Here is a 13,097-nt window from a genome sequence, read left to right as displayed (position 1 = left end):
TCTGGTTTGCCACTTGTTTTTGTATGGCCCACAAGCTAAGAATGTGATTTGCATTTTAAATGACTGAAAAAAAATTAAAAATATTTTATAACACATGAAAATTATAAAATTTCAGTGCCATAAATAAACTTTTAGTGGAGCTTGGCCATGCTCATTTGTATATGGATTTTTTTTTTAATTTTACCATAATTTATACAAGCCTCAAATTTTTTTTTTTTGAGATAGAGTCATACTCTGTCACCCAGGCTGAAGTGCAGTGGCGTGATCTCGGCTCACTCAACCTTCATCTCCTGGGTTCAAGAAATTCTCTTGCCTCAGCCTCCTGAATAGCTAGGATTACAGGTGTGTGCCACCACGCCCAGCTAATTTTGGTATTTTTAGTAGAGAATGGGGTTTTGCCTGGTCTCGATCTCTTGACCTTGTGATCTACCTGCCTCAGCCTCCCAAAGTGCTGGGATTACAGGCGTGAGCCACTGCGCCCAGCCCTCAATAGCATCTTGATATAAAAGTAACACTTCTTCCTGGAACTTTACTTCTTTAAATCAACTTCTCTTTTTCATAGTTGTCAGTAATTGTATTAGTTGGTCACAGGTTCAGCTGTTCTAACAGAGACCTAAAATAACAGTGGTTCAACAAGATGTTTTATTTCTTTCTCATAACAGCCTAGGCAAAAGTAGTCTAGGACAGGTTTGGCAACTCCATGGTGTTAGTGATCAATTCTTTGTTCTATTTGCTTTGCCATCCCCCGTGTTCTCCCTCACCTACATGGTCAAAGGCAGTTCACTACAAATGGGCATTTCAGCTAGAAGGACGAAGTAAAGGGTAAGGGGAGGCCATCCTCCTTTCCTTTAGGAGCTGAACCGGAAGCTGCTGCATCATTTTAGTTCACATGCCATTGACTAGAAGCAGTGGTGTCCTGCACCTTCTGTTCATATTGGCTCATTATCAACTAGAGAGAGACAATTATGCATCTCTCTTCCCAGCTCTGTGTTCAGGTACCTCACATTGCTAGTTTGAGATAGGCCACGGTTGAAGTATTTATACTGTGAAAATTGGCAGATACCATACACGTATCAGGGTTTTCCTCCTCCAGATATTTAACAGCACATCACTAGCTAGCCTCCTCTCATGGCCACCCCTACCTGCCATAATAGTTGGGGATTATAGTCTGTCATAAGCAGTCATGAGCCTAGATTTAAAAAATCTAGGATTCTCTGACTATCAAATAGTGTTTCCTAATAGGGAACTATTGTTATTTTTGGTATGAAAATTATTTGTGTGGCTTGGTCCCTAGCATTGTTGGATATTCACATGTCTTCATTATATTGTAGTTATTTGTGAAGAGAAAAAAACAAATTATAGTTACTTGTATATATATGTGTGTGTGTGTGTGTGTGTGTGTGTATTTTATATGTAGTTATTATATATATATATATACACACACACACACACACATATATATTTCCCCAATAGACTAAGAGCTCTATGAGATCAGAAGATGGATTTTATTAATCTTTGTATTTCTAGAACCATACATATTACTTAGCTTATAAGAAATGCTCAAAAATTTATTTATTATGTATTTGCATTTTATTTTGAACTTTCCAGAGATTATGTCTTACCACATATACTTTACTGAAATTCTCAGAATTGGGGACCATATATCTTTGTGTTCCTGGTTCTTGTATGATTTCTCATCTATAAGAGGCCCTAAATATATACAAGGATAGATGGATAAATACATGGAAGGACAAGAGAAAGGATGGATGTATGGGACAGCAGCTTCAGTTATCTCAGTGGTTTGGTGGTGTAGTATTGAGCCCTATATGCTTTGTGCTGAGTGCTAAGGATACAAAGACATGGTCCCATGTGTTGAGAAGGTATAGGCTATTGTGAAGATCGCAGAAGACAGAGTATTATGTTAGAGGTAAAGGTGATAGTAGAAGTAGGAGGAATCATCAGAGAAGGATTTATGGGAAAGCTGTACCTGAACATTTAAATTGTGAAACACAAATGCTGAGTAGGAACCTGAGGAAAGAATAGAAGGTGTTCCATGTATCAAAAGAAACAGGCTTTGGAAGTCCTGAAACCTTTGTTTGAGGCCTGCCTCTGCCTACCATGTAACCTTGAAAAAAATTTCTTCGTCTGAATTGGTTTACTGGGCATATTGCCATCATTTTATCTGTGCTTACATTGCTCCCTCTGCCTAAAATATAGTTCTCCCTTCTCTGTTACAATTATGTAGCTTTTATGTGTTCACTTGCAATGAAGTCTTCATTCCAAGATTTTATTCCTTCTCTGAAAGCCTTTCGTGACTATAATTTGCGCCTCCATCTTTTCACCTTCCTTCCCTTGAATTCCTATACACTATCGTCTCTAGGTTATTTTGTTTAAAGAACATAACAAATTCTGTGTTATTCCTGTTAGTATTCTGCTTCTCTGTATTACATTGTACTTTGAGGACAGCAGTAATATCTTACTCATCTTTGCACCCTTGATGCCTGACAGAGTCCTGGTACCAAGGAGGTGTTTGATACATGTTAGTTCCCTTATTCCTATTTCAGCATAGCTGATTTGTTTTCACTAATGATTTCCTGGGATTCCTCTCTATTCATACTGAAAGACAGCTGCCTGTTTTATTCACACAAACTAGTTCTGGTTAGGCTTAGATCACATTTTTAAATGTCTAGTGTAATCCAGTTTCTGGGAAATCATGCTGCTTATATGTCTAACTTTACCTTTTTCTCTTTCTAGATAATGAAAATATTAGCAAAAGTATGACTTGTAGTGGCTCTTAAGTTTCTCAGGTGCTGTGTAAACTTCACTAAGGTGCTTACCAAGAGATTGATGTGTTGTAAGCTTGTTTCTCAGTCACACATAAGTCTAGTGAATGTGTTTCAAATGAATCTTTGTAATAGCAAATGTTTTGCTAAATGTGGGAATAAGACCCTCAACACCAGTGGTGTTCAATAGAACTTTCTGCCATGATAGAAATGTTCCATATTGGCACTGTCCAGTAGGGTGGACCACTAGCCACATGTGGCTTTTTTTTTTTTAGCTCTAGATATTACCCAGGCTGGTCTCAAATTCCTGATCTTAGGCGATCCTTTTGCCTCTGCCTCTCAAAGTGCTGAGATTACAGGCCTGGGCCACTGTACCCAGCCACCACATATGGCTTTTGAACACTTGAAATGTCACTGATGCAACCGAGAGACCGAATTTTTTATTTAATTTTAGTTTATTTAAATTTAAAAAGTTTCATGTGGCTTGTGGCTATTGTTTTGATCATGCAGCTCTAAACAATGTCCTGTGGGATATTATTTATAGTGAATTCTAGTGATGAAGAAAGAATAGAAGAGACAAACATGAAGCTTGAACTCTTCTCTACAGCCATGAGTCAGCAGGTTCCATTAATGTTTCATGAGTTCTTTCTTTTCTATTCCTCTATTTTCATGCTTCTCTGAAAGGAGGCTATCACTGTCACTTCTGGTCAGTCTACAGACTTTTGCAAGATTAATCTTAATAAAGCACTGTTTCAGTCACCTTAATTATATCATTGGTCTGCCAGATATTTTCAGTGGCTCCTTGTTCTCTATTCAGAACCCTCTTCTGTTTGCATTCATAATCTTAAGGATTTGCTGCAGGCACAATGTTCAATTTGTTCATATTCCTTTACTTGGCCATTACCCTTCCTCTTCTACCTGTTTAAATCCTACAGAGCTATAAGGCCTAAATTCCATCTTTCCTATGACGTCTTTTATGATCCTCAGGTATCTTTTAAATCTCTTACTATCATTATCATTCCTTGGCAGTTCATATACATCCTGTACCTTCTTTATGTTTTCATAGATAGAAATCCAAAAAAATTCAATTGTGTGTTTACTGGAGCATCCAAAATATGTTTCTATAGAAAGAATGAAATACACTTTTTGTTGCAAGCTGCCCTTAAAGGTCTCTTTATTGCAAATACAGCTTTAATTTGGCTAATTAAAAAAAGAGTGGTCTTACTCTTTATAGCTTCTCTCATTCTTCTAAGCTCTTCTATTCTCTAAGTGTACATATAAAGTTTTCTTTATAACTCCACAGATGCTGTAACAGCCCCTGTGAATGGCTATGGTATTGAAAGGTTGACATTTTCCTTGTTTGTAACTTGGACAGTAATAGCCATAAAGGCAAGAGTTTATTCATTTATTAATTCAACAGATACTTATTAAGTACTAATTACATGCTAGGTGCAGGTGTTATATCAGCGGAAAAAAAGATTCCTATCTGCATGGAGTAAAATTTCTAGTTTTATATTCTGGCCTGTTCCCAAACCAGTATGCTTTAATATAATATTTATTGTGTAAGTGAATGCTAAATATTCCACTTGGTGCTAAAATATGACGAATAACACTCTTTGTGTCATTTTAGTTGAAAAATTAACATTACCAATTAAAGTCTAAAGTTTTCCTTTTTTTGTATAATTTTAAACAGAATGCCCTGAAGATCGAGTTCCTACTTTTGGATTTTCAAAAATTAACCTTAGACAAGGAAAGTTTGAAGTTACCATCTTTGACTTGGGAGGTGGAAAAGGAATTCGGGGAATCTGGAAGAGTTACTTCGCTGAATCCTTTGGGGTAATATTTGTTGTGGATTCAAGTGATGAAGAGAGAATGGAAGAGACAAAAGAGGCTATGTCAGAAGTGCTAAGACATCCTAGGATATCGGGAAAGCCTATATTGGTGTAAGTAATGTTATTGGTGTAAGTAATGTTAGTGTCACTGTAAAGTTAGGGACAGTTGCATTGCCACTAAAGAGATTTACGTGTTACAAACTATTGAATAAGCTAAAATAGTCATGGTTTAGTATACTAAAACGTATGTAATTAACTGGGAGTTGTTAATTTACTGAGGCCTTGTTATATATAACGCTGTCTGTAGGGAAAAAGGGCTAAGGCGAATTCTTAGGTATTCAAATATAAACTGATTGTTTTATGTGATAGTTTCCTTTTTATTGAATTTTTTATTTTGAAATACTCCATTAACAAGGTTCTAAAGTATCTTTTAATTTTTTTTCTCTTTTAATAACTTGTATTTGGCTTTTGTCCTTTTTCTTGAAGAATATTCTTGTTTGAGAGTTATGTAAATGGTTTATTTTTCTAATACTACATTGATTTCTCAGTTTTCACTTCTGCATTTCTGTGTTGGACATGTGATTGTTATCAAATTAAACGTACATTTATATGATTTCATCCATATGGGTGAACATTTTTAAAAAACTAAGTGACAAAAAACTTCTGCATTACCCCCCCCATAGCATTTATGCATAGTAAACAGTAGATGGTGCTAAAACTGTGAGACATAGCAGACTGAACTTGGAATAAACTGCCTTTGCCTTCTTGCTTCTTTTCCCTTGTTCTTGTGGTTCATTATTAAGGATTTAAAAAAAAATCAACCTATCGTGTGGTTAGATGAAAAATTGTGGAGTTTTTCACTGGTCTTCAGTAGTAAATGAACACTTTTAAATGAGACAGTTTGGAATCTCTAAAGTTAAAACAGTATTACATCATTTGCTGGTAAAGTTTATACTTTTAAATTTTTACACATTTAACTAATTAGAGAAGTTATTTGATTTGTATAAGCAATTCTCATGTTTATTGAATCTGAAGGAAAACTTTTAACAGAAATATGTATGAAGAGAGAACTTTGCTGAACCCCAGAGACTAAATTGGTGTTTACAAATGTTTAAGCAGGGAAATCAGTGATTTCTAGACTAAAGTAAAAAACATTAGTGATGGTTATTTGTAAAACAATATTTCGTACTTTTTAAAAAACCAGTTATGTGATTTTTTTCATTTACTGTTTTATGTTTTATTCATTAATACACGCATTAATTCAACAAATATTTATTTGAGCATCCACTGTTTGCCAAGCATTGCTGGGGTTGGGGATGTGTTTGGGAATAAAAGTAACAAAAATCCATGTTAGACCTCACAGCTTATATTCTAGGAGGGGAGATACACACTAAATATAATTAACAAGTTATATATTAGATGATAAGTGTATTGAAAACAACGAAGCAAGTAAAAGAATATCAGAAAGCCTGTGGTGGTAGTGATGACAAGGGCACGTTGCTCTTATAATTAGGATAATCCTAAGAGGCCTTATTGAGAAGCTGACATTTGAAGTGAGAGAGTCAGTCATGCAGATACCTGTGGAAATGCCTCAAAGTAGGCTTATACAGTTGTTAAGTGACTACACTGATTACTGAGTAATCAAATAACTATCAGCAAAATATCTGCTTTCAATTCTGTCACCTGTCTCAGCTAGTGAATTTCCTGAATAGAAAAGAAAATACACAACTACTGTGACTGCTTCACCTTCTTAAACTAAACTTATAGTTAGTGAGAACTCACAAGGATATAAGAATTATGGACAGTGTAATAAGTTTATGAAATATAGAGTGGTTTGCCATTTGACCAGCTTTTCTCATGGGAGTTTTATAATCATAGAATTTTATTACCAAAGGTAAACTGCTTTTTGTAAGAAATGTGCTTTGAAAATATACAAAATGTATCCAAAAGTACACATTTTTTATTAATTTTAAAGATATAGGGAAAGGATTTTTTTGTGTTTATTTTTATTGATATTTAATAGTTGTACATATTTGGAAAAGGATGTTTAAAAAAATGATTGTCTTACCATCCAGAGCCAGCCTCTGTTAGCATTTTGATGAATTTCTATGCGTATATTTATGAGACATATAATGTATACAGTATTTATATAATAACTAAAATTTTAGATCTCACTCTTTTTTTGTTTCTAAACACCTCTCCAATGTCTGCCCAAGCCCCATATTTGAAAGTTCTCCTGTTTACCTTTTTCTCTCTGACCTACAATTAATTTCTCTTACTGATATTACTGTCTTAATATTGCTTGAATCTCTTCACTGCTCCTTCTTCCCTTTAGTGTTGCCTCCCTTCACTTCCTTTTCACGAATCCCCTGTGTTGCTGGTCGGAACAGTCCCTTAAGCAGCCTCGGACTGCCAGTCTTGCCTACCCTCCAAGCTCTCCTCTACATTGCCAGCAGTTCTTTTCTTTATTTGATATTTTTCAAGTTACAAAAGTGGTACATGCTTGTTATAACCAGTGAAACAATGCAAGAATATGTAAAGAATATGAGACTACTTTTAAAAATACAGTTTTGATAATTTTACTATTTCTTTGCTTAAAGTCCTTTAAGTTCCTCTCATAGCTCCATGCCAATAAGAAATTCTTTTTCTTTTTTTTAAACTAACATAACCCCTGCAGCTAGAATAATGCCTTGCATAGAATAGGTCTGACGCTGACAGATCTGCTGTATAATAAGTAGGAAAGGCTGGTGCTTACGCCTGTAATCCCAGCACTTTGGGAGACGGAGGCAGGTGGATCACGGGGTCAGGAGATTGAGACCATCCTAGCCAACATGGTGAAACCCCGTCTCTACTGAAAATTCAAAAATTAGCTGGGCGTGATGGCGTGAGCCTGTAGTCCCACCCACTCGGGAGGCTGAAGCACAAGAATTGCTTGAACCCAGGAGGCAGAGGTTGCAGTGAGCTGAGATTGTGCCACTGCACTCCAGCCTGCCATTGCTAAGTAAATAAATAAATAAAAATAAGTAGGAAAGATGTTCAGCGGAACTGTGCTAAGCTCAGTGCCAGGGGATAGGAGTCGTGGAAAGGTAGCAGGAGGGGATACTTGTATTAGAGTCGGGTGACAGTGCTCTTTGTTTCACACAGCTTCCAAATACATTCACAGCATCTAATTTCTTCTGTTCGCCCCTTTTGTGAGCCTAAACTAGTTGAGACAGGGTACAGCGCCTCTTAGAAGTCATTTTAATGCTGGGATAACTTTCTTCTGCCCACAATAACAAGCAAACAGAAAACAACAGAGCTCTGAAAAGGTTCACTCATTTAATAGAAGGAAATAAACCTAAAGATTAAGAATCTTTTCTGTAATCACAAAATTACAAATTGATAGAGCCAGAATTTTTTATTTGTGGGAAGTAGAGTGGATGACCACAGTAGCAGGTTGTGACAATCTTTAGTTCTTCTCTACTTGCTCCTACACACAAGGCTGACGGCGTGTGTGATTGCAAGTAATGCCTTGACCAGTGTCTCAGTCTTTTTTCATGCTGCTGATAAAGACATACCCAAGATTGGGAAGAAAAAGAGGTTTAATTGGACTTACAGTTCCACATAGCTGGAAAGTACTCAGAATCATGGCAAGAGGCAAAAGACACTTCTTACATGGCAGCGGCAAGAGAAAATGAGGAAGATGCAAAAGCAGGAACCCCTGATAAAACCATCAGATCTTGTGAGACTTACTACCACGAGAACAGCATGGGGGAAACTACCCCCGTGATTCAAATTGTCTCCCACCAGGTCCCTCCCACAACACAGAATTATGCGAGTACAATTCAAGATGAGATTTGGGTGGGGACACAGAGGTAAAACCGTATCAGTCAGATTTTACTTGATGTCACAGACTGGAGCTTTTTCTTGAAAAGTCAGAATCTGAATGTGATTGGGTTTCTTTGTTTTATTAGCTCAGAAGTTCTTTTGGGCAATTATATAGCATTTATTAATCAGCATAATATTTTAATTAAAATCTTCTGAAATAAGTGGTGAAAGCTGAAAACCGGTTAGTTTAGGGAGAAGACAGTCTAGAACCTGGATTCTAAGAAATACTGTGAATTTGTTAATAACCCTGACAAGTCACTGTACTTCTTTGGGCTTAGTTAAATGCTTCTACTATAATAATAGTAGCTGTAAAATATTCTGATTCTTTGTATTCAGCTGTGTAGAGTGGCATGACCAGAACCAATTTCAATAAAAAGGTTAAAATGATTTGCATTCCTTTTAAAGAGGGTAAAAATAAATGCCATGCAAACGTATGCTTTGCAATCATGTTAACCTAGAAAGTCCTTTTTCTCTCACCTCAGCTGTTTAGAAAGTAACTGTAGCCTGTACTGTAGGGTATGAATTATGTTATCTACTCTTGCCTACTCCCCACCTCCCTTAACTGTTTAGAGCTTAATTAATGTAGCTGTCCCTTGAGATATTTTTAAAAAATACAAACAAAAAAACTTTCAAACTAGATAGTCTTGACAAAGAAGGCCTTTCCGAGAAAAAAGTAAACAGTTTTTGCAGTTGTATAAATAGCACTCAAAGCAGCAGTAATCCAAATTTTAAGCTCAACATCCAGTATAGAAATTTTCCATTAATAGTTGATTACTTGAGGAATAAACTGAGCTGCGATGTATTTTAAACAGCTTAATCTATTGAAATTTTCAGAAGTCCAGGGTTACACTGATGTCATAAGAAGGCACATGCTCTTTCTACACCCTGTCTCACTAGTACCTATGGAGTCTTAAAAGTTGGCCTCAGAGAGATTATAAATTACCCCTTCTTTTTATAGTTGAATCTCCTAATGCTTTTAGCCAGAGTAATCCTGGAGATACACAGGCTAAAATTTTCTTTTAGGATAATAACAATTCTACTTGTGGTAGCACTCTCAACTATCGGAAGGTGCCACTTTCTCGTTACACACTGCCTGCTTTTCTGTGGAGTTACATGAACTAACTTAACTTTTGGCCAGTCCTCACAAATTGAATGATGACAACAAAAGTTATATATATGTATATTTGAGAGAGAGGGAGGGAGAGAGAGGGACAGGGGGAGAGAGAGAGAGAGAGAGTTTCACTCGGGGAAGACAACAGATAACTCTGATTTGATCTTACTGGAGTTTCTTGGCTACTCTGGACATGCTGTCTCTGGGGTAGTCCTGCTCCTCAAGGGGCAGTAAAAATAAATTAGATAGTTAGTTAGGTAGATAGGTAGATAGATAAATAAATAATTCTTGACCCAGGGTCTTTGCACCATGAATGCCCTCTCAAGACCCTCTGAAGTCATACACACAATTCCAAGTGTATGTGCGTTTTTCTTGTGAGCAGATTCTAAAGAAGTTTACGATTAAAAAGGTGAAAAACCCTGTCAATGAGTTTCCATATTAGGAGAGACAATAACCAGGCTTTAATTACTACTTTTTCAACATGGGATATTTTTTTGGTTCCAACCTTTTTATGCTTATTTGATTCACCTTTCTTCTAGGTAGTATTACAGCGGAATGTTCGTTTGCAAGTTGCTTTTAGTCATATTCTTCATTGTAAGTGCCCAGGAGAAGTTAAATAGGTTACGGTTATCCTATTACGGTTATCAGAAATTGACTCGAACATACTTTTATCACATTAGACATTTAAATAATAAAAGGAGAATCTGAGTCCTGTTTTAGAATGCTGGAGACCCATCAATATGGAACTATGGTCTGCCTGTGTCACATAATCAGTTGATCCTTAGATAGAGTGAGATAGAGTGGTGAGTCCCTTGTTGACTAATTTCACCCTCTGAAGCCCCTACTTATTGAATTTATAAGGCCCATTAGCTTAAGATTTCTCTCCTTTCATTGGAGCCTTACCACTCTGTCATCTTCATTAATGTCATTTACTTACACTGTTGACTCATCGCCACACGTCCTTATTGAATAATTCCTTTTGTCTCTTAATGGCATTCAGCTTCAAATAGCTGTAGTTGACAGTAAAGCTCCTCAGCTGACTGATTTTGCAGGTAATTTAAGCCCTGGGAGCCTGCAGAAGTTCCCATCCCTGCCTCCCCTATCACTTCAATCTACTTAAAAACAAAATAACACAAAATAACTCTTTGACAGGTTACTAGGCAGCAAGATGTCATCCATGAACCACCTGCATCAGCATCAGCCTAGACCTTCAAAATTTTTGAAGGTGAGACCAGAAATGCTTTGGAGATTTTCCCCCCACATGTTCTCCAGATCATTCTGATTCATAGCAAAAACTGAGAACTACTAGTATAGGAGATAGTGTAAGTCAGAAAGGCCTTGGGTAGGTTACTTCATCTTTCTAAGCTTTTATGTCTGCTCTTGTAAATAGGGATTATAATACCTGTCTTGTTATGTGAATTCCGAATAATGCATTTAAATCCTCTTGAGCCTCTAGTGCAGCATTTCACTAGTGTTCTGTAAATGCGATGGTGGATATGAATATTGTTACTATTGATAATATACTGTGTCCAGGTGTAGATGAATTAGGAGAACCAGTTTCAAAGTATTTAATCTTATAAATTGAAGCTCTGTGAAGCTTGTAATTACAGAAAATGGCACAGTTTAGTAGTTACAAAGATGAGCTTTAGTGCTCATAGTAATTATTATTTTTATTATTCCATACTTCCAATATTGCAATATTGTGCCTCCCCCCCTTTAAGATTTTTTTTCCCCTTAAGATTATTATTTTAAGAAAAAATATCTACTTTTAATGCCTAATAGGTGTGTAAATAAAATATACAAAATTCTCACAACTAATTAGCATGTTATCTTTTTTGTTTAGGTTAGAATGATACTAACTGGTTTGGAAACAGAACAATGAAAATGGTCTCTGATACATTATTTCCTGATTTTTTTTATGCTCAAGTCTTGCTTTAAAAGCACTATATGCAAATATAAAATGCTAAAATAAAATATTTTACAAATTCATCTGGATGTAATTATACTGAGGAATATTAAATAGTACTCAATATTATCAGTTTTCATGATAAACAGTTTAGGAGCAATTATAAACAATTATCACTAAGGCTGTAGAAAAAATTTTAGAAGGAACAGCAGAGAGATGTCTATTACTACTCAGCTGTGGAGTTTTATCATCTTTTAAGTTTATCTTTTTTTTAATAATGTTTCTTAAACATTGGAAGCTGAGGTATGTGAAACATGTTTTTCTCTAGCAATGCTTGATAATTGACACAATAGAAAGCTCTTCAATTTTGTGATGCTTTATAAATTAAAAATTATTTTGTAGTGTTTATGAAATACATATTTTACATATAAAATTCAGTCATTTCAAATACTCCTGAGCAATCTTTTCTTTCATTGTACGTATGTGGAAAAGCCACCGTCTTGGTTAGACCCAGTTATCTACACATTCTGTGCCAGCACCCAAATACCAAACGTGATAGATTAGTAATACATGACTGATGGCTGATCTCACATTAAAGTTATGATAACTGCCTGGTTATCTTCATATCTTTCGTAGAATGTTTGTTGTTCTCTCAAAACGGCAGTTTCCCCTCCTTGTCCTCTCTCTCTTCTCCCTTAACCTCACTGTGCTTTCAATTTTTGCCTGAGTTCTTTAAGGAAATAGTTGAGTAAATTTACTCAACTGTGTGCTTTTATTCCTAAACCCCACCTTTTCTTCTATAGTATGGAAGAAGGGTTTCTCCTCCTACCCAGTCCGGCTTCTCCATTTCTGCTTCAAATTCCACCTCTTTCTGCTCTTGCATAGTATCCTCCCCTTTCTTATGTGAGATTTCTCTCTCTTGCTCCTGTCAACAGAATGTGCTTTTATGTTTCTTGCCTGGAAGTATAGTAGAATCCTTTCACTCTACATATCTCTCTAGCTATTGACTACTTTTTATAGTACCTTATTCAAATTGGAAAGAATTGCCTGTAGTGACTGCTCTATTTCCTCATGTCACCTTCTTTCCTCGACAGACTGCATTTGTGCTTCTGTTTCTATAATTCCTTGAAACTGCTCTCCTTGGAGTCAATAATTGTCTTTGTGCTGCATCTATTATTTTACTGCTCTTACTTTACCTGAAGTTGACTGTCTCTTCAGATTTTTCCTTCTTTAAACTCTTCTTTTGCATTGGCTTTCCTCATACTTCATTGACAGTTTCTGTTAGTTTCTTTTATTAATTCCTCTTCTGCTTTGAGTCTGAATTTTGAAATACCCCAGGCTGTTTTCTGGGCTTCCAGTTTTTTACATCCACATACTTTTCATACCACCTCACATACCATTTGTTTGCTCAAATGACCCAAATCTGTACTTTGAGTCCTGACATATCTCAAGAGCTCCTACTGATATAGCTAATATCCTGAAAACCTCCACTTGGACATTTTATAGTCATTTCAGATTCTCTTGACCAAAATAACATCTTTGATTTCCTTCTTACGGCCAATTCTGAAACCTTCGTCTCTGTCTTTTCTCATCTCAGT

General features: G+C 36.1%; 1 protein-coding gene across 1 annotated transcript in view; it reads left to right on the top strand.

Annotated features, from left to right (window-relative positions):
- The window catches only part of ARL13B (ADP ribosylation factor like GTPase 13B), an 87,742-nt gene that overhangs the window by 20,995 nt on the left and 53,650 nt on the right, over positions 1-13,097 (top strand). Inside the window, exon 3 of the mRNA XM_012474167.2 lies at positions 4,477-4,726. Coding sequence (XP_012329590.2) covers positions 4,477-4,726 — 250 coding nt within the window. The remainder of the gene's footprint in view (positions 1-4,476; positions 4,727-13,097) is intronic.

This window comes from Aotus nancymaae, unplaced genomic scaffold, assembly GCF_030222135.1.
Source record: "Aotus nancymaae isolate 86718 unplaced genomic scaffold, 86718_ANA_hifiasm-v0.15.2.pri h1tg000022l_1, whole genome shotgun sequence".
Taxonomy (NCBI): Eukaryota; Metazoa; Chordata; class Mammalia; order Primates; family Aotidae; genus Aotus; species Aotus nancymaae.
This window is presented reverse-complemented; position numbering and strand designations above follow the sequence as displayed.